Raw genomic sequence first — 21,843 nt, forward strand, 5'->3', positions numbered from 1 at the left:
CAAAGTGCTCCGCCAAGTGCCCTCATTGGCCAATTCCCGTAAAACAGGAAGCGGGGTTACAGCTCTTCCAGGACGGCACAAAGCACCCTATTGTCTGCATCTTTTTCTGCAGCAACGAGGAGAGCAGATGAGAATCCGACGCTCTTTGATATCCCTGTTTACGATTAAGTAAGAGCAATCTTTGATGGTTACCAAACGCTGAGACCCTGCGCTGCCAGAAACCTCCCCCTCGGGTTCTCGCACACAGAACATTCGAACATTACTTTATCTTGTGCCACTGTGCTACAGGCGAGCAGCCTTGAGTTCTTGTTAATATAGAAAAAGTCCTAGAAAGAGGGGGAAAGGTAGAGCTGATGTCATGCGGTAATCAGGGCCAAACTGGGGCTATTGCTGTTGGGTCTGTTCGTTGAACAGACCCTATTCATGAGCAGCACAGGAACAGTTTTCAATTTAGGAAGATAAGGACAAGCTCAGAAACACATGAGGACTGATGTACTGAGCTGTTTGTGCCAGTGTTTAGGTGAAATCTGCACGAAACACCTTGCGTGTTCGGTAGGGAACTGGCGTAGGCGTCTAAATGCACGAACAGCAACATACAAAATGCATTTCTGTTCTTCATACATAAGCATTTAAGTGAAGTTAGCACAACCAGGATGGAGAAATTATTACATATTAAATAGATTATTATATATTAGCGGAAGCCAGTTTTGCATGCCATTTTATTCCACTTCCGTCATTTTGCTTGTCATTTTGTTGTGAATACTTAAACAAGCCATTTTGCCCTCAGCATTGTTTTCCATTATGGTAAAACTAATTGGGAATTTAATTATATCTATATCTCTCTTCAATGAGCCTCGGGTGCCCATGACCCTGTCACCGGTTCACTGGTTGTCCTGCCTTGGACCACGTTGGTAGGTACTAACCAGTGCATACCGGGAACACACCACAAGACCGGCCATTTTGGAGATACTCTGACCAATCACAATTCGGCCCTTGTCCTTACGACTTGCCCATTTTTCCTGCTTGCAACACATCAACTTTGAGAACTGACTGTGCACTTGCTGCCTGATATATCCCACCCCTTGACAGGTGCTACTGTAACGAGATACGCAATGTTATTCACGTCACCCGTCATTGGTTTTAATGTTATGGTTGATTGGTGTCTAAGTGCAGGGATGCTGCACTGGCTTGGCTGCGATGCGTCATTGAGTTTTGCATCGCCGCCGTATTGGAGCGCTAGTTTCAGACAACTTTTTATCAAGTAGTCATTAATTTATATTTGAGTAGCTTCTTCCAGGGATCACTAGTTTGAATTGTAGAATAAAATCAGCTCAGTTCAATGGCATATTTTCAGTCTTATCAGGGGTAATATGTGTTATAGTGTCTTTATTATGTCGAGTGTCATATATCGCATTGTAGTCTAGTACCAAAGGGCACACTACCCTGTCTTACGTCTAGTTTCATGAGATTCCTTTTGGACCTCTTGACAGTGCAGAGCACTTTTTTTCCCCATACGGAATACCACCCCAATATGGTGGACGTCACTCAGTCATCGATGAGTCTTGTACACAGCAATCCAGAGCAAACCCGCCATTATTTCTGCCTATGTTTATATCACACCCGATTGCACCTGTATAAAGAACATCTTAAATCAGATGTTTGGTTGGAATGAAAATCTGCAGCCACACTGTTCCTCTGTGGACAAGCTAAGACACCTCCCAAGCTACAAACTTAGCAGATTGAACGTTGCATAATGAGCTCATTTTGTAGCCACATCAACTCAGGTTCTACACTTCGTCTCTTTGTGGACATTCATCTGGGCCAGTGTATTTTTATGCACTGCTAGCATGATCAGTACTGACTGATATCTCAGAATATTTCACTGGTCTGATGTGAGTGAAACCAGAATACAGGCATTAGTGGGATTTGTGCTTTGCGAAGTATTTTCTGAAACACTTTTTGATTCGCTGACGGGGGACAAGTGGAAAATCAAATCATCGCCCGAGTAAGATGATGCTTGAGAAAGTGTTTGGCTGCTTGTGGATATATGGATGAAGTGAAGCTGAAGCCAGAGCCAAACCAACAGCAATGAAAACCCCCAAAACTACTATTCTAGCTTCACAAGCTTCACATGATAGAAACTTGTTAGTCTATAAACTGCTGTAGTGTAATAGGATTAAATACTTCAGGATGTGCTGTAATAGGAAACATTGTGATGGTAACAGTAATAATGAGGGTTCTATTCTCTCATTTCAGACTTAAGAACGCTTTCTGGTGCTGTCAGACATCCTGACTGCTGAAACCAGAAGTAAACTTTCACATGGTGTTGTCTGAGAAAGGGGATCTTGTCTGGATAGCGCACATGAACCTCTCATAGCAAACATGAAGACTGTAATAGACCGTGTATGTCAAAGGACACACTTTACCTCCCAGATCTGCTGCAATTATAAATCCAGGCTGTTCTTCTGGGTATGTGGAGGTCAGTGATTGTTTTGTTTGCATGAATCACGGAGATTTACCAGAAATCCCGGAGTATTGATTTGATCGTCATTCTGCTTTATGGCCGATAACCTAAGGGAAAACTCTGATATTCAGATGTTATTCCAGAAAACCCCTGCTGAGAATATCCTCTATTTGACTCTTTGGTTTATGTTGACTGGGACAGGAGCTCGACTCGTTCCAGCTACGCATCGCTGATTTCAACCACATGTACTAAACAGTACACAGGCTAGAAAGAGCAGGGTATGGATGCAGGATGTAAGATGATCACTATATGTTTTTATCATTATGTTTTCAATATATTTCTATTACTTTAATATAGTTTATTAGGGGGCCAAGCGCCGAAGGTGCATAGGCACCCTATTGTAATTCTACCTTTTCTTCTTCTTCCGTTTCTTCTTCTTCTGGCTAGGGTGTCTATGGCAACCCATAGAACCATAAGGTATGAAGTTGTAAAATTTGGCACACTGATTGGGGAAGGTCTAAGGAACATTTTGATGAAATTTGGGCCAAGTGCTGCCAACGCTGTAGCGCCACCATCAAGTCAAATTTGGGCCTAATTTGGAAGAAAGTTTATGATCATAACTATTGAACTCTGTGTGTCAAATTTAAAAGCCAGGCATCCCTGGATTCTCTGGGTCATGACGAGTCCAATGCACCCTATGAAGTCTGCCTAATTAGATTTTCCGCCATCTTGGATTTGTTCGCTGTTTGTTTTGCTACTTCTCCTACAAATTATGTCCAGTCAACACCAAATTTGGCATCCATCATCTTCAGACCAAATTGGATAAAAATTATCAAAAGATTTTTAAACAACAGTTTGCCGGTAATGGGCCAATGAATCTGACAGCGAAGCCACCAAACAGGATGTGAGGCTGTATCACAGCAACGACCTTGCGCACTGATGCAAAACTTGGTAGGCACCTTCAGGAACATTCCCTGAGGCTATGCAACAATGCCAACAATTTTTTTGCTACTCCTCCTCCAAATTTTGTCCAGTCTTCACCAGATTCGGCTCACATCATCTTGAGGTCTGTCTAAACTTGAACAAAGTGGGCGAAAAACCCACACTGATGAAAAAAAAAAAAAACATAAATAGATGAACAAATCAACAATTGTAGTGTGTCTGTAAATGTGCGACTCATAAAGTCTGGGTGCTTGTCCCCCTTCAATGCTATATTTAATGATTATTCCTGACAACATTCTAATGTTTTTTTTTTTTTTTTAAACATTATCATTACTCTATTTGTTATTATGTACCTTTATTTGATACCGCTGCATTTCTTATAGGTGCAAATTAAGAATTTCGTTGTGTATATGACCATAATGTTCTGGAATCTATTAAATACATAAAGATGATGCTATTAATTAATTCATTCATTATATTTTCACTGCAAAATCCGTGGAAATTTTTCCTTCAGTCCACAGTTTCTATCCCAAATGTTTTTAGGCTTAAAGTCTAATACGTCATGTCATAAAAGGCACAAACTTTATATATGAAGTGGGCTATGATAGATAGATGGATAGATAATTTATTTGTCTTCAAAGAGGAAATTTGTTCACTAGGTTTCAAAAAAAGAGGGACATTTTTTAAATTACATATCAATCTTATCAATAGTAGTGGTAGAGATTAGCTTGGTTAAATGATGTTGGTGCAGTGATGTGGCATACAGAGCATTCAAGTTATGAAATTTCCTCCCCAAGGAACTTATATTCAAGAAAACTCTGGCAACCTCGGAGATATGAACTACACACAGGTAATTTAAGTAATCCACACGTCAGAAAATCATCTTAAACACCTGCGTGAATAATAGTAGCTTTCACTGCGTAAATATCGACGTAACTTTTCAATTCTGAATTGTGTGGATATTTTTCCTACCATGTCAGAGTTTTAGAGGGAATTTTTTGTTTTGTTTTTACACTGAAGAATAAAGGCATTTTGTTCAAGAACAAAAATAAATACATGTTAAAAAAAAAAAAGAAAAAAGATAGCTATGGTCTCTATAGTAGTTCTATCTGATATCTGCTAAAATGAGTGTATATATTTACTCGGTATTTAAATTCCAAGTCTGCTATGTTTAAATAAGTAATTGTCACGTTACACCTAATTAGCAACGTATATGAATATTTCTAATATGTCTAAGAAAATTACTCATTGAAATGAGTATTGTAATATGAATTGATATATATATTGCTACTGTGTATATGGAACAAGCCTGATATTATATTCTTCATACGTTATGAATATGTGATTATTCTCACAGAGATCTCATTACACGTCTTCCTCCAAATACTGGATCAGGCACATTCCTGTAAATCACCGGACACACAGCACTAAAACCTCCACCACAACATACACACATAGGCTCTTCTACAGCGTAATTTAAAACAGGTGAAGTATAAAGTCTGCCATGACCTTTCTGTTACAGTTGAGTGCAAAGATTTACCTCACCCATGATTTGTTTGAACAGGAACAAATGAAAATATACTGTACATACTTCTATTTCACAACTGATCGGCAAATAAAAGGAATTCTAGGAATAAATGAATGGGAATGTACAGTGCTCTCCACTAATATTGGCACCCTTGGTAAATATGAGAAAGGCTGACGGGGCGGCCTACCAAGCCATGATCCTGCCTGAGGTCGATGAGATGGCCTACCAAGACCAGCTTCTATCTGAGACCGACGATGCGACCTCCTATGCCATTCTCATGCCAGAGACTGATAGCACAGCCTTACACGCCATGCTCAAGCCAGAGGCCGATGAGATGGCCTCCCAAGTCAAGTTGTCTGAGGCTGACAGCAAAGCCTCACAAGACCAGCTCATACCTGAGGCTGACAGCAAAGCCTACCAAGACCAGCTCATGCCTGAGGCTGACAATGCAGCCTTCCAAGCCTGGCTCCTATCTAATAACCCAGGCGATCATGTCCCAGCCCAGCCATCTGACCCCGGCGACCGTTGCCGACCCAACGCCTGCTTCCTGCCAGTATGCACCATGTCTGTTTCCTGGCTCCACTGGAAGAAGCCCATATCAAAGGCAATGCCTGTCTCAGGACCTTGGGTCCTGTGTGGTCATTTTGCCTAGGGGGGCAGGACCACCAGGGGAGAGTGTTTTTGGTTACTTGGGGAGAGGGGCCCCGGGGTTGGGAGGGGGAAGGCTCTGTCAGGTATTTCCCCTTGCGCTGAGTGTCAGATTGCTCAACGTGCTCAAGCAGCCTGGAGTGCGACCGAATGCTTCCGGGTTGTCACTGACTTTGTTTATGTTCACACCTGTTTTGTTTTGGTTTCTGTCCTGTCTCCACCCTTGTCATGTTATCAGTTGTTTCCCTCACGTGTCCCAATCATTCTCAGCAGCTCCTCGTTACCCCCTCTGATTAATCCGCCCCCTCGTGCGTCTTTGTTCCCTGCGCAGTATTTATTCAGTGTTTAACCGCCTGAACTTTACAGACCCTTTGTTTCTGTGTTTGTTCCCTTGTTTCTTGATCTCCTTTTGGCTTCCTGTTTTTTGCTTTTGGATTGTCCTTGTTATTGTTGTTTGCACCTCGCCTGACCCTTACCTGTTTGTGGACTGTGTTTTGAACACGATTTGTATTTGTCTTCCTGCCTCTCAATAAAAGCCTTTGCCTGCACTTGCATCCGTCTACACGCCCGTCACATGACATTACGGAAGGAGTGTGAACGCTCAAACATAAAGCTATAACTTTACATTTTCAGACATCTTCAGCTTTCTTGGTAACATGACCAGGTGTTTTTTTTTTTTTTTAAATGAAATTTTTTTTATTACCATGGAGAGAGAGAAAAGAGATTTTGGTGAGGGGACGACTGTTTATAGCTGCTATAACGTAAGTGAGAACAGGAACAAACTTGTTTCTTGGATGTTCTACAACATTAAATATAACAGAGCAGTTGTAGCTCAGTGGCGAAGATGTAGGATTATTGATCAGAAGGTCGTGAGTTCAGATCCCAGCACCACCAAGCCGCCACTGTTAGTCCCTTGAGCAAGGCCCTTAACCTCAACTGCTCAATTGTATAAATGAGGTAAATGTAAATTGCTCTGGATAAGTGTGTCTGCCAAATACTGTAAATAAACGTATGATGTGTAGTACTTTAATAAATAAAAATGGTCATTTTTGGCACATTGCTGTGGTATAAGAGGAATAAAACGTTTCAGGACATGCTGTTAGAGGAAAATAATCAGCCGTGAGGTGGTAACAGTAACTCCGCTTCATCACAGCACTCCATCGGCTCCTATAACAGTAAGACGTGGAGCGTTTTATCCTTTACTCAATTAGATGATGCCACGTGTGCGAAAATAAAAGTACATTCATGAACGATCAGGAAAGAACTGCCAAAGATTTTGACTGCGATAGCTATTGTTTTAAAAAAATAACCCTACTCACCTGTAGCGTCCCTCCAAAAGTTATATTCTCATGAAACACTCATGAAACACAGCCAGCTCTGTGCAGTATAAACATCTTAAACAGGCGTGACAAATTCAAATGGAAACAAAATCACGCTGGCTTGCGCTTCCCTCGATTTCTTATTGCGAGATTAGTTTTTGGCTTTTACATCCTAATTAATAAAATATGCCGAAGCGAGACCCAGATCAGCCCTGTTACTCTGAGACACATGTACGTTATAATCCTCAGTGTTGCACAGCAAAACAAGGCCACAGGGCGTAATGACTAACGCATGTGTGCTGACTCACGAAGCGACGTTCCGTGTCTAAAGGACAGCTCACATGGGGGTTCGATCACGTGCACGGAGACGCCACCAAGACTGGGGTTCATGATTCGAGTGGATACAATCAGATTTCCTAAGAGATGTGCGTGTGGTGCTGTTAGAGGAAAATAATCAAGAACATGTCAAATAACCAGTTTCAGGGTAGGTGAGAGGATCTGTGCTTCATCACACCACGCTGAAGTTGGTTATTTTACATGTACTGTATCGGCACGCCGTGAAGCGTTGCTCAATGATTAGCAGAACAACGCAGAGTACTTTTTATCCATTTATAGTTGCGTCCTATGTTGTGGTATGTCCATGAAACAAACGTTATAGCAGCTATAAATAAACTAAATATATAAATAAACAGTCATTCCTTTACCAGCTTTTCGTTTTCTTTCTGACGGAGTTAAGAACGGGGGGGAAAACCCCACAGCTTGTCCGCGAAACGTAAACTCCTCTGTCCTGAAGATGTCGGAAAACGTACAGCTTGACCTCTGAAACTGGAGACCCTCTTTCTTAAATGTTAAAGAAATGCCTCCGTACAGAAAACGTTACCGTATCAACGATTACACGGATTTAAAAAAAAAAAAAAAAAAAAAAAAAAAATTACCATGCAAGTGCCCGTGGATGAGTTGTTGCTATAGAAACGATAACATATTAGAACGAGCACATTAATATAAACCTGGGCTGCCGTTATCGAAAATGAATCCGATCAGAATCCAAATGGCGGTGGTTAAATAACGTTAAATAAAGAGAGTGCTGTGTGAGCCGATTTGAGTCTCACGAGGCAGGACGCACGCCTGCACCGTCTACCCGAGCCGTCACGGTGCCAAGGCGAGCACTCCGAGTCCAGTGGCTGCTTTTACAGACCTTCAGTAAACGCTGCAAACATTACACACACCCTATTAAAACCTCACTACACCACCACCCCCCCACGAGTGGACGCCATCCCGCACACCAAAGCAGCGCTACGGGACGCCGAGTGTGTGCGAACGATCACACTTGCTTAATGAGCGACTGTGTTGCGGTTTTAAACAGAGCTTTTATTTTTTACCTTGGCACTCTTGCCCGTGCTGCCTAATTCGATTGGTTTCCTTTATAAACACCGACATTAAACGTGTTTATAAAGTGTGCAGCGCTGACTTTGTCTCGTTCTTACTGCAGACTTTTACACAACGATAAATGCTACAATTACAGAAATGACCGAAATTACAGAGAAAAACGAATAAATTCTTTACCCGGCGTGCTCTGGATAAAAAAAAAAAAAAAAAAAATGATGACCTGAGTCATAATTCTAGATAAATATCTTTGTCTCTTTGTCCACTCAAATACAAGAAAGCTTAAATCTTAGCACCTTTATAAAGATATTTCTTTTCAGGAATAATGAAAGTTTTCGACACTTTCTCAGAGTAAAAATTCGGTCTTTAGCATCAGAAAACTTCGTATAATTCTCAACCTGCAGCGAAAGAGTCGCGAAAACTGGCAGCAGCGAGATTTGATCGACGCTGTACTTGATTTGATTCTGGTCTGAAGGTGTCGATTCATTTGCGCTCGTTCTAATACGTTATCGTTTCTATAGTAACAGCTCGTTCATAGGGACTTGTATATCTGGAAGGAGATGTTCGTTTACCATTTATGGTAAAGGAGTCTCCAGTGTCAGCGCTTTGTAACAGTCAGAGATAAAGCAGGAACTCACTTGTTTCACGGACGTTCCACAACATTATATGCAACTATAAATAGATAAAAAGTACAACACGCTGTTCTTTAATTGATAAAAAAAAATCTTTGTAATCATCGAATTTGCTGCGGTATCAGAGGAATAAAACTCTCAGGCGTGTCCTTACTAGAAAATAATGAACTTTGTTGTCGGTAACAGTAACTCCGCATCATCGCTCCATCTTGTTGTTCTTTATTCTCCTACAACAGCACATCCTGAAGCATGTTATTCCTTAACATGAACCTAAGAATTGGCTCATAATTAATTCGTACAAGACGTCCGTGCTGTTTGTTCGTTTGTTCCGTGACCGCGCTTTCCACATGTGCATTTCTATTGGCTCGTACCTCAGAAACAGGGTGTGGTTAACAGATTCACGCTTTAACTAGATACCCAAGACTTTTTTCTTTCCGATTATTTCTCTGCACTTTTATACATACAGAAACCGCTCTTTTGCCAGAAGACGTGGGCACAAAACCGCAAGGTTTTAAACGTACAGCTTCTAGACGAACAGGAAGTGACAGCGCGTTCACGTCAACTCAAATTCATGGCAATTTCGACAGTTGTTTCTATGGAAATAAACACGGCTTTAATGTCTTTCACCGGTGTGTGGATGGAAAGCTTTACATCCAGTCATTACACTCCCCCCCCCGCCCACCGCCCCCCGCCAGGTGTGTTTATGATGTAACACATTGGCAAGTCAGAGCTTTCAAGACTAAGGGCACCATTTTTCTGAAATAACAGACCATTCATGATTTAAATTTAGCCGAAATAGTTTCCAACTGGGAATGACCAACTTGATGAATACGTGAATGGTTTTTTTTTTGGTTTTTTTTACAAATCGGAAGCTTGTAATTACTAGGACGTACGTCTTTATTTCTGTGACTAATTTTATCCAAAACGATGTAGATTTAAATGAAGCGGTATATAAACTAGCAGCCTTTAGATCAGCGTCGTTAGAACACTGGTTCGATCTGTCTAGAATTCCAACGTGACGAGAATGCAGTAAAAGATGACGTGGAAAGAATCAAATGAACAGTCTCGCTGATTTTGACAAATTTTTCACAATGAGAGTTGGGAGGATCCCATGAAACCCCAAAAAGTGGAAATGTGTGTTTTTTACTTTCATACGAGTGAGATACAGTATGAGGCTATTATTATTATTATTATTATTATTATTATTAATAATAACATGAAAGCTTACTGGGTGTGGAACACATTTGCTGCTGGCATCAAGCTTGATCAAGTTGTTGGATAGTTACGTCCCATAGCAATATGGACGTACGTGTAATCAGTACCGTTTGTTATCAGACAGTGACTGACAGTTGTCTACAGCCGGAATCCATGGTGCTCAATCATGAACTACTGAAACTTGCCAGGAGACGATTCTATTGATAGAGTCGTTATGATCTCTGCTGATGGATACCCTTATTTATCTAGTTGTGTAGCCCCTCCCCCCCACCTTTTTGCGGCCCCTATTTTTCCGTGTGTCTCACATTTATTTACCTATTTATTTTTATTAATGTCACAATTAAAATGAACAGAAAATTAAGTACACCCCTACAAATCCATAAAATTAGAACCAGGTTGTCTTATTCATACCCCTCTCATATCTAGTGTCTGGTGTTCCCTGTGTTATTGAGGTGTGTGGTGTCATCATGCTAAGATCTAAAGAGTTCTGTAAAACCTTCAAAAAAAAAAGGTTGTGAATGCCTATGAGTCTGGCAAGGGGTTTAAAAAGATCAAATTATTTGACATACATCATTCCACAGTACGGAAAATCATCTACAAGTGGTGCAGATTTCAAACGACGGCCAGTTTTTCCAGGACAAATCCGTCCCGGCAAATTCAGCCCAAGAGCAGCCTGTCTGATGCAAAAAGAAGTCTCCAAGAACCACAAAATTTCTTCACAGGATCTGATAGTTAGTCTCAAAATGCATGCTTCTACAATCAGAAAGAGACTGCACAAATTTGACCTGCATAGGAGGCGTGCCAGGAAAAAGCCTTGGCTGTCTAAAAAGAACATTAAAGCAAGATGACAGTTTGCTGATGAGCATACAGGCAAAGACCAACTCTTTTGGAGTAATGTGCTCTGGACAGACGAATCAAAGATAGAGTTGTTTGGCCACAGTAACAGCAGGCATGTTTGGCGCAGACCAAAGACAGCTTTTCAGGAGAAGCACCTCATACCAACTGTGAAGCACGGTGGTGAGAATGTTATGGTTTGGGGTTGCTTCACTGCCTCAGAGACTGGACAGCTTGCATTCATTGATTCAACTGTGAATTCATCATATAAAAGAGTGCTTGAAGATAATGTGAGGCCAACTGTCCAAAAGTTGAACCGAAAGTGGGCCTTTAAACAGGATAATGATCCTAAGCACACGAGCAAATCCACCAAGGAACGGCTCAAAAAGAAGAAATGGAGGGTTGTGGAATGGCCTGGTCAAAGCCTGTATTTGAATCCCACTGACATGTTGTGGGGGGATTTGAAATGGGCAGTATATGCAAGAAAACACTCAAATATCTTGCAGCTGAAAGAATATTGTATGAAACTGCTTGGTAACAACCTCTGAGCTACAGTAGTTACGTGGTTTGAAACACGAAGATACTGCTGACCCAGGACCAGTTTTTCTGAACAGATGGTTAGGCCATCGCTCAGAGGTGTGAGGTGACGGAAGACCTCGACCGGTCTAAAGCACAAACACCGCATTGAGATCTGAGGCGATGCGAAGGACGCATACATTTCACCTGCCTTTTTAAAAACTGCCAAGACTTCACTGTATGTATTTACGCTGGTGTGCGAGAGTTTCCTAACTCTCATGCTGATTAGTTCGTGAAATGTAAAACCGGTGTTAAAAACTTGGACTGGATGCTTGAGCAAATCAGCAAAACAGTGCAACAAATCAGAAACACTGCTACACCAAGACGTGAACGTGCGGAAGCGAACTATTTTCTTTTTGAAAACGTTAAGACCGTCTATGCGACATCAGCCGCGAGACAAAACAGCCGTGTTTTCCTCCATGAAGATCCAGTTCATGTCTGCGCCGCTGTTGTGGATTAACATCTCTGTGCCTTGGAGGCACGGGCATTTAGTGAAAGAACAGAGGACTTTTGCCTGAGAAACCTCTCACATCAGTCTCGTGTGTGTGAAGCTGCAATGCAAAACAGGTTGTGTAAGATAAAGGGACACTGAGGCCCTGTTTACACTAGGGCGTTTTGGTTTTAAAGCAGCGTTTTCAAATAGAAATGATCCTCGTCCACGCTGGCGTTTCCGTCACATGACCATCCGTGCACACACAAGTGTAAACAGGAAGTCGGTTGCTAGTCCAAACCGTGCGTGTCCGTGTAGGGGATTTACGCCGCTGGAAATGAGATTTGTTGGCGATGGCTCTAATCGTAGCTCGCCTCTTGCGCATGTAGCAGCTGCAGGATTATAAAATACAGAATTGAACCGCACGATGGCTGTAAGCAAAGAGTACGGTTCAGTCTCCGTGTTGTTGTGTATACGATCGAGGTAGCGTAACGGTCATGTGGTAGGGGCTTGACGAATCAGGGAAGGATACGCGACGATCCAGGAGACCCAATGAGGGGGTGAATGTGGGCGGAGCCACGCCTTCGTTTCCAAAAGTCTTAGTTTTGGTCTGTTTACACTGAAACGCGAGCCCGGAATTTTCAAACTAAAACGGGGTCTAAGGCGTTTCCGAAAGTCTCCGTTTTCGAGGGTCGAAAACGACCGAGTAGTGTAGACGACAGGCGTAACCGTAGCAACAGTTGAAAACGCACTAGTATAAACTGGGCCTGAAGACATGGCCTGACCGGTGAGTCTGCATCCTGTAGCTGCTCTAGTTTACGTTCCTGTATTAAGAGCGGCAGGACCTTCTTCTTCTTCTTGCTGTAGTCGTAGTTCTTCTACTATTCAAATTTCTATTCTTTCTTCTACTACACCGTAGTGTTCATCACCGTCATCAACATCATCTTTTTTTCTTCTTCTCCTTCATCATCTTCTTGTTTTATTATCCACCTCCTTTTTTCTTCTTTGTCCTCCTCCTCCTCCCCTTTCTTTATTTCTTCTTCTTCAACTAATCCTTATTCTTTTCCTCCACCGTCTTCTTCTACTAATTTTTCTTCTTCTAGTACACCTTATTCAGATATTCTTCCTTCTTCTTCCTCTTCTTTTCCATCTTCTCTACCTCCTCATCATCTTCATCTTCATCATCTTCTCTTCTTAATTCGTTCTTAATTATTTGTTTATTTCCTCCTACTCCTTCATTCTCCTCGTCCTTCGTCAACCTCTTCTTCTCCTCCTCCATCGTGATTGATCTCATCTTCTTCTTCTCCCGTCATCTTCTCTTTCACTGTCTATCCCCTTTGTCCTTTCTTCATTTTTTTCTTGGCTTCCTCCTCCTTCCTATTCCTTCTTCTTCTCATCCATCATCAACCTCTTCTTCTTCTCCTCCTTCTCCTTTCAATTCTACTCTTTCTCCTCCTCGTCCTCGTCCTTCTTCTCGTTCTTTACCATCCGCTTTGTCCAACACTAAGACCAGGTCATTATATAGTGCCTGATTTTCAGGCTCTGATATTTTGTCATCCAGTGCACTGCTTTAATCCTACATTATTATGTATGTTATGTAGCAGACGTCCAGAAATAACAAGTATGCCCGGTTCTAAATGTATTGCGTGTGCTATAATGTTACAGTTTGAAAGGATAGGAAATTGTATAAGAACGTAACAAGCATTAGCTCTAAGGCAGGAGCAGTTATCAAGTCCATTAAATCTCTCAGGTGTTTCCAGCCCTGACAAAACAGACTAATGTTCCTATTTGTCTTTCCTCTTGCTCAGTCCATTTCCTTACTGGGGGGTTTTCCTTTCTGCTGCACTTTTCCTTTTCATTTCCTGTTTTGTTCTGCAGACCATCAGGACGGTGGAACCAGAATGATGAATGTCAGCATTCCGAACTATTTGGGAGTAACTACCGGTAACTACTTGGTAACTACTAGTTACCGTGATGTGGTTGATTATTTTTTATTAAAAATGAGTCAAAAACTGTTGCAAAGCGCTGACACTCCTTCTACACATCTTAAATAATCATCTCCATACTGAAAACTTCACTATCAACAATTTACACCTTCTAGCCAATCAGAATTTTGGTTGGAAAAACAGATATGTAAAGAAGGCTTGGTCACATTGACGTTTAAATTTTAAAGTGCACCTATGACGGTTTTTCAGATATTCCCCTCCATGTAGTGTGTTATATACGTATCTGTTTGTGAATGTAAATGTAAATGTAAAGTCTGCAAAGTTTCAAAAATCAAAGCGCACGACAAACAGAGTTGTCGAGTCCTAAAAAAAGGAATCGATTCTGAACAGATGAATCGAGTCATTAGTGATTCCAGATTTTACTTCCTGTACTAACCTACGGAGGTTTGTAACAAAAAGCCCCGCCTCTGGTCTTCATTTCTTTCAGACGGAGCTGAAAGTCGTTACGGTAGTGGGCGTTTCCTTTTTTGGACACACGCTGACAGCGATAGACCAATCACGACAGACTGGGACGTCTGACCAATCAGAACAGAGTATGCTCTCTGAAAGGAGGAGTTTAGAACGAATCCTTTAGAACGGATCATCGAATGAGTCGTTTGTGACACTGGGGGGAAAAGGTGCAGTTTAAATTATGAGCACGTTAAAGGGTTTTTTGACCTCGGATGGATGTTTGGCTCCTTTGGCAGCTGTGGATCAGGTGGTAGAGCGGGTTGTCCACTAATCGTAGGGTTGGTGGTTTGATTCCCGGCCCATGTGACTCCACGTGCCAAAGTGTCCATGGGCAAGACACTGAACCCCAAGTTGCTCCCGATGGCAAGTTAGCGCCTTGCATGGCAGTTCTGCTAGCATTGGCGTGTGTGTGTGTGTGTGTGTGTGTGTGTGTGTGTGTGAATGGGTGAATGAGAACCAGTGTAAAGCACTTTGGAACGCTAAGGTTAAAAAAAGCCCTATATAAATGCAGACCATTGACCATAATCCGGCTGATGGACCTATGGGCACTAAATAAAATTTTAATGATCTGAAAATAAATCTGGAACACAATTTACCAGTGGCTTTCTCTGGGTTGTTGCACATGAAGCACAGCCAGCCTCCCTCCTCCTCACTGTAGCCAAAGAGGTCAAAGAAGCGTACCTCCTCCAGGTGGATCTGCAGACTGTCCAAGTCCTGCAACACAGGAGGAGCGTGTGAGTGTGTAGAACACCAGGAAATGAGTCTAAGAGAGAGAAATGACAGTGCTGCTTTATCTGTCAGATCAGTTCAGTGTCCCCACATTAAACCATAAATAAAATCCAACTGGCTGCAGGCTTTAAAAACAAGCGATGACTTTTTACTCCCATGAAGCATTAAGAGGTCATAATAAATCTCTTGCAATCATAATATTAAAGTTACTTTTTTTAAATTTTTATTAACAGATGCATTTCACATTTCTCCCGGACTGTAGGTAATAAAAACCTATCACAAAAATGAAATAAATAAAACAGCACACAACAGTTTAGACCTTCGGGCTGTTTAAGGAAGCTCAGAGGTACGCAGGAAACTTGGAAACCCAAGTCGCCTCAATTATCTTTAAATTCCTGACACTATTTATAACCCACTTGCCAATCATTAATGTCCCCCCGCCAAAGATAATGAAGGAATCCTTCAGGAATTATGCAAAGCAATGGGACTGGTAACACCATTTCTCTCAGACAACACCGTTTCGTAGTAATTAAGACCTGTATATAGAAGTGCGTTGAAACGTATTCAGAATTAAATCGGCAACTTAAGTTCAACATCAATATTTACACAGGGAAAGTTCCTCGTATTCAGAGTCGAGTTCCACACAAATTGAAGTGGATTTTCTGGACGACGCAATCGGATTATTAACATTACCTGTATGTGGGTCACACTGCGCTCCCCACCCCTTCCTGTCCACGGAGGGCAACCTCTCTCGAGTTCTGATTATTCACTTCCTGCTCTTGTTTTATATATAAAAGCAGTCCTGCCTTTGGATTCAGTGAGTAAGTTCTAAGCCTTGTCGGTATTTTTTTCTGCTTTGCATGTATTTTGACCCTGCTGTAATGATTTTGGAATGATTATTCCTGCCTGGTTCTGGATTTGAGGATTGCTTTATAATACTGAATTTAGTACAGATTTTTGAACTGTCTTCTGGCTTATGAGTTTGGATGTTGACTAATAAACTATGTATGGATACTAATACTTCTCCTGAGGCTCCCTTGTTACACATGCCTCAAAGTTGCCAATCTTGACCACTGCCTTTAAACATTAGCATTAGCATTTGCCTTTAAGCTAAAAAATAATAATCATTATATAGAATATATGGACTGAGGAAACAGATTGCATTTTCCCCCGCTCTGAAGTCTAATATAATGTGCGAGAGACAGACATTAGACTATTAAGTCCCGCCCATCTGGACAGTTATGTCTGATCAGTAAACTCGGCAGTATTTTTATGATGTTTATTTTGATCTATTTATGCATGTTACTTTTTATTCACGCTTTGATGGCTGTCTAACACAACGCTCGAGTTTTATATCAAAGAAACGCTTTTTAATATTTTACACAAGTAGATTCCTTGGGGCTTCAAGTGTTTGCAAAGAAATCAAAGCCAAGAAGTAAGGCTATTATGTCACCCAGTCGAAATTCACTGGAAATGAAGGGCAGGTAAAACAAGTTTTTTGAGCATCTTTCCAAGAACTTTAGCACATTTTGCCCCAGAGGGCCGTTACACCATTGTGTTTCTTCTTTTCTCTATGCGCCTAAGACTTTGATTCACGGTCATATTTTTTTCCAACTGGCGCAAAATCATTTATATTAACTAACCGCGTAGCAACTCGACAACATAAATGCAGTAACTACCAACTGGAGTCAAAACTCTGGTCTCGTGAGTCACAGGAAAGTTTTCCTGATGATGATAAACTACCGCTCACCTTAAGGCCATGTCTCAGCCACCTTCAAGCTCTCCATTTACAAGCTCACACAATTGTATGAGCAATATACTCCATCTTTCCGAGAAGGAGACAGCACTACTCTGAACTAATCACACACCAGGCAGGCTAAAGCTAGCTCTCAGATCCCGAAACAATAGTATATTGTATACAAAAGGGAAAAATGGCGCCCGAGGAAATCCTTTTGGAAGAATCTGGATGGCATTAGAGCTTCCAGATGAATGCTAATCTATCTAAAGAGGATTTAGCAACCACAAAGTCAGTCCCATAAGTTTACATATGAAACAGTGTGTTTACCCCTGGGGTATTTTAAAAGAGATCATAACATTTAATCCCACTATGTTCCCAGTAAGATGTGACATCGGTGTTACACATGTTTTGGGGTGCCTTTAACAAATTAATGACAATGCTTATAATGATCTGTGCTACAATTCGCGTAATATTTACTTATGAATTAAGGTAGTTGAGGACAGAACATCTCTAGGGCTGTCTACTTGACAGGACAGGAAGGAAGGGTGTGCGGTCTATGCTTATGTCACACTAAGTGACAGGAAATGGTAATTCACCATTCTGTTTAGACTCAAAAACCTAACACCTCATCTGAAAAAGTACTGCAAATGCATTAGCAATGAGAAAAAAAAGACACAACAGCACAGAACTAAATAAGAACCATGTGTGGGAAAGAGAAAGGGTAAACGTGTGCGTATCGGAAGAAGAGCATCTAGAACCTAGAACAAATCTACCACTGAGCTAGCTTAAATACTGCCCTGTAAACTCCAGTGGGAATTTATGACCTGGTTCACGTAGGCTAGCGGAGGTCAAATTAAACCTCAGCTGTCCAAGGTTAGAGCCCAGTCATTCATCAAAAATATAGGACTTTGTCTACAGAGACTGTAATGATGATGATGCCTAGGAACTGAGTTCTGATGAGTTCTGTTTTGGCTCCACGATGATTGACTTGGACTATATACGAGAACGTGAAGGACAGTAAACACCAGAGCATCATCAAGCCTTTTGTGGACAACCTGTATACACAACATACAAGTAAACCCTTAAATACAGACTCAAAATCACAGGCGTAAGGGACAAACCTTTACTCAAGACCACAGGGAAGCCAGAAGGAAGTGATTTGAGGGGTGGAGTAAAGACAGAGTACATGAGCGGTGTAAGAAGGTACCAGTCCATTAAAGACTTTCAAAACAAACAATACAACCTCAAACTAGATCCTGCGAAGGACTGGTAGCTAGTGTTCAGGAGCAAAATCTGGGTTAATGTGGTTCAGCATTGTGTGTTTGCTGTAATTGAGACAAAGATGAATGGTGTCAGCTGTGTATAGAGTTACGATAATCGATGCAGGATGAGATGAAGGCAGGGATGATTTTCTTTAGGCTGAACAAAACTTTCTTTGATCGACACATGGTATTCGCTTAGTAAATGTGAAGTCTAAGAAAAAAACGGCAAGATTTTTGGCATGGCATTTTATGTTTGGTGATTAATGGCCTGGGCTTTTCAAATGACTGTTTTCCTAACGTGCTTCTTTACATTTCCAGACCTTGAGCAACTACAAGGAAAACCCATGCAAACACATTGTTATAAAAATTGAAGGATGGAGCTGTGGAACGATGTACTTTGAGAAGTGGGCTGGGAACTTAGTGAATTAGTGACTTAGAAAAGCCCAGATTGTCCACTATGAGTTGAATGCAAAGTCCTAAAACCCTAAAGTGCAAGTCAAGTTCAGAGTCCCAAGTCATAAAGTCTGAGTTGAGTAAAGAGTTGCAAACCCTAGAGCCCTAGTTATATCCAGAGTCATAAGCTTTAGAGCAATGGTCAGAAACCTAGAGACCATTCCTAGAGATCTATCTTCCTGAAGACTTTAACTGCAACCATAATTGTGCCCACCTGACCATCTAATTATTGCCTTGAGAAGTTCTCGGTCAACTAAAACAGGTGTGTTAGATTTTGATTGGAGATGAAACCTGCAGGAAGGTATATTTCCAGGAACAGGGTTGGTGACCACTGCTTTAGAGTCTGAGGCAAGTTCAGCTTCCTGAACTCAAACTGAGATTCAGATCTAGTTTTCCAAGCCCTAAAGTTTGTACTGCGTCCAGAGTCCCAATCTTTAAAGTCTGAGTTAAGTCTTGAATTCCAAGCCTTAAATTCACACTTGAGTGCAGGGTTCCAATCTTTAAAGTTCAAGTGGTTCCAGAATCCCAAATCAAAGAATCCAAATCCAGTCCAGAGTCTCAAGCCCTACAGTCAAAGTTGAGTCCAGAGTCCTAAGCTCAAGAGCCTGAGTCTATTTCAGCATCCCAATTCAAGGATTCAGACTCAAAAACCAAAGTCCCCAAGCCTTAAGGTCCGAAGTGAGTCCAGAGTTTCAATCTTTAAAGTCCGATTAAATTCACAGTCGAGTCTGAGGGTCCAATCTTAAAAGTGACATGGTTCCAGAAACCCAATCCATGGAATCCAAATCCAGTCCAAGAGTCCCAAGCCCTAAAGTCGAAGTTGAGTTCAGAGCCCCAAGCTTGGAGCCTATTTCAGCATCCCAAGTCATGGATTCAGACTCAAAAACCAAAGTTCCTAAGCCTTAAAGTCCGAGTTGAGTCCAGAGTCTCAAGCCAAACAATCCCAATTTAGTCAAGTCCTAAGCATTGACTGCATATCAAATATCCATGAAACAGAATACGGTCCAGGGATGAGATTTAGCTCTCAAATGCAATCGTATGAGTAGGAAAGTGCTGAAACGATGATGATCAGCATGAATAATTTAGAACATTAAATCATGTAAGGGCCTGGGTGAATAAACCTCCCTAAGTGTGACTTTTTTTCCTGGAAAGTTCAGTGTGAATGAATTAAAGGAACATACATGACGTAATGGCACTAAAATGCCAAGACACACTTGGGACTTATATGTAGATCTACACCAGTAAGACCAGATTACTGTAGCAGCAGCACACTGATTTTTTTTATTTCTCTGGCCATATTTTAACACTAGTATAGTCCTTTAACTGGATTAGTGTACTTAAAGAAAAATCAACACTGCAAAACTGCAGTAACTGTACAGCTGTCTGAAACACTGAATGGTTTTCAGGGAGATTTATAAGGGAAGTAGTTAAGTGTATAAAGATAGAAAATCCCGTTTTGGAGACCTAAAATGTGGCTAGAACGAGTGAGAAATCCAGTGTAAGGAATTTAATATGAACCCTACTACTATGCCTCTGGAGACAATGGAAAAACCCAGAAGTGGAAATACCAGCGCTGTCGGTGCATAGTGTGTAAATTCTGGCTCTGACAGTTTCAATTAGTCTCAACTGGAGGAGAGGTGTGTTTTTTAAAAAGCGTTGCAAAAGCCAGTGCACTCTCGGTGCCGGTCCCAGGCCTGGAAAATGGGGAGGGTGGCATCAAAAGGGCGTCTGGTGTAAAACTTGTGTTAGAATCAAAATATGCGGACGGGTGATCCACTGTATCGACCCTGAACTGGAGCACCCGGGAGTGGGTTGTGTTAAGGAGTAGTCTTTTAAACCACCGTGACCCTGACCAGCAGGGCCGTTTCTTACTATAAGCGGTACAAGTGGTCGCTTAGGACCCCGGACCACCAGGGGGCACCTTCATTTTTATAACTGATATTCAAACAAACAAAACAACAACAAGAAAACTTTTTACTATCATTTGGCAAAAATGTATCACAGGCAGTCACAGGGGGCTACACAGTGTACTGTAAAAAGAATAGAAACTGCTGTTTACTTAAATAAATTGATCATTAAAATAAGATCACAAAGAATTTGTAATCATGAAGGTTAGTTAGGATAAGACGCATTACGTTGCTTGGGTGTTACTACTAGCTATGGCTATAGTAAGGTGTAAGGTGTTGCTTAGGACCCCCACACGTTCAGAAAAAGCCCTGCTGACCAGGTAGTTACTAAGTGTGAATGAATGAACCTTTTAAATGCATTATGCAGCGAATCACCTTCACGCTAATGAGCTTTCTTTGTCCTGTGACCTTCAACCCTCCCAAGTGGAATCCCAGTTCTTATTCTCACCTCTAGTCTCAGCAAGTAATCTATTCATATTGTATTTGAATAATGTATTGTATTTAGTTACAGCTCTAATGTGAAAGCTACTAGACTTTCCTGGGAACTGCAACTAGCACTGACCTGTCTTTTAGCATTAAACTAAATGCTAAATGTCTGAGTTCCCATGGAGCACATGAATGCAACAGCAGTATGTGTTTTCTTATCACGACTCGCTGATACACTGATAACTCCAAGTGACTCACGAAAGCAGATGGCGAACAGGAAACCGAATCCGGTGAGTCACTTCATCTTGTATCCACTGACACCTTTCTGAGAAATATCAGAGATGTGGTGACGGGCATCGCGCTCCACTCTCCAAACTACGAGCTGTACGTTAGCACTAAAATATTCCTGATATGCAAGTGGAAACATGTCGACACTGACATATGCGTTAATCCCAAAGCCCCCAAAGCCTTGTTCTCAGGTTCGGGGGGTTTCGGGAAGAAGGAACGAGTCGAGGGATTCGGAGGCCTGCTCTCGTTTCACCCCTGCCTGGTATAATTTGTAAATGAAATCCAAAAGACTGATGGTCTCCTTCTATGTGTGATGGATTCTTCTGGAAAACTTGACCCACTCGTCCAATTGGGGAGTATTGTGTTTCTTTTGTACTCTTTCTCCTTTTACACATACATATGCAACGCATCTTATCACAGTAAACACACAGTGAAATAAAACAATGAAAGCCCCCACATGGCTCTGCTGGTTTTTATTTATTTATTTATTTATTTAGTTTATTTACTGCCCATATCCATATCCATGATGTGTCATTGCCAAGACGGCATAGTTCTAATGCCTTCAATATGGTATAAAGAGTAAAGTCCTCCAGTGAAGACCTCCAGCAGCTCT

At 41.5% G+C, this 21,843-nt stretch overlaps 1 protein-coding gene across 3 annotated transcripts in view; it reads right to left on the reverse strand.

Annotated features, from left to right (window-relative positions):
- The window catches only part of veph1 (ventricular zone expressed PH domain-containing 1), a 91,807-nt gene that overhangs the window by 8,481 nt on the left and 61,483 nt on the right, over nt 1-21,843 (reverse strand). For all 3 annotated transcript variants that reach the window (XM_053623706.1, XM_053623704.1, XM_053623705.1), the window contains one exon: nt 15,024-15,141. In XM_053623706.1, coding sequence (XP_053479681.1) covers nt 15,024-15,141 — 118 coding nt within the window. The remainder of the gene's footprint in view (nt 1-15,023; nt 15,142-21,843) is intronic.

The sequence above is a fragment of the Ictalurus furcatus genome, chromosome 4, assembly GCF_023375685.1.
Source record: "Ictalurus furcatus strain D&B chromosome 4, Billie_1.0, whole genome shotgun sequence".
Classification (NCBI taxonomy): Eukaryota; Metazoa; Chordata; class Actinopteri; order Siluriformes; family Ictaluridae; genus Ictalurus; species Ictalurus furcatus.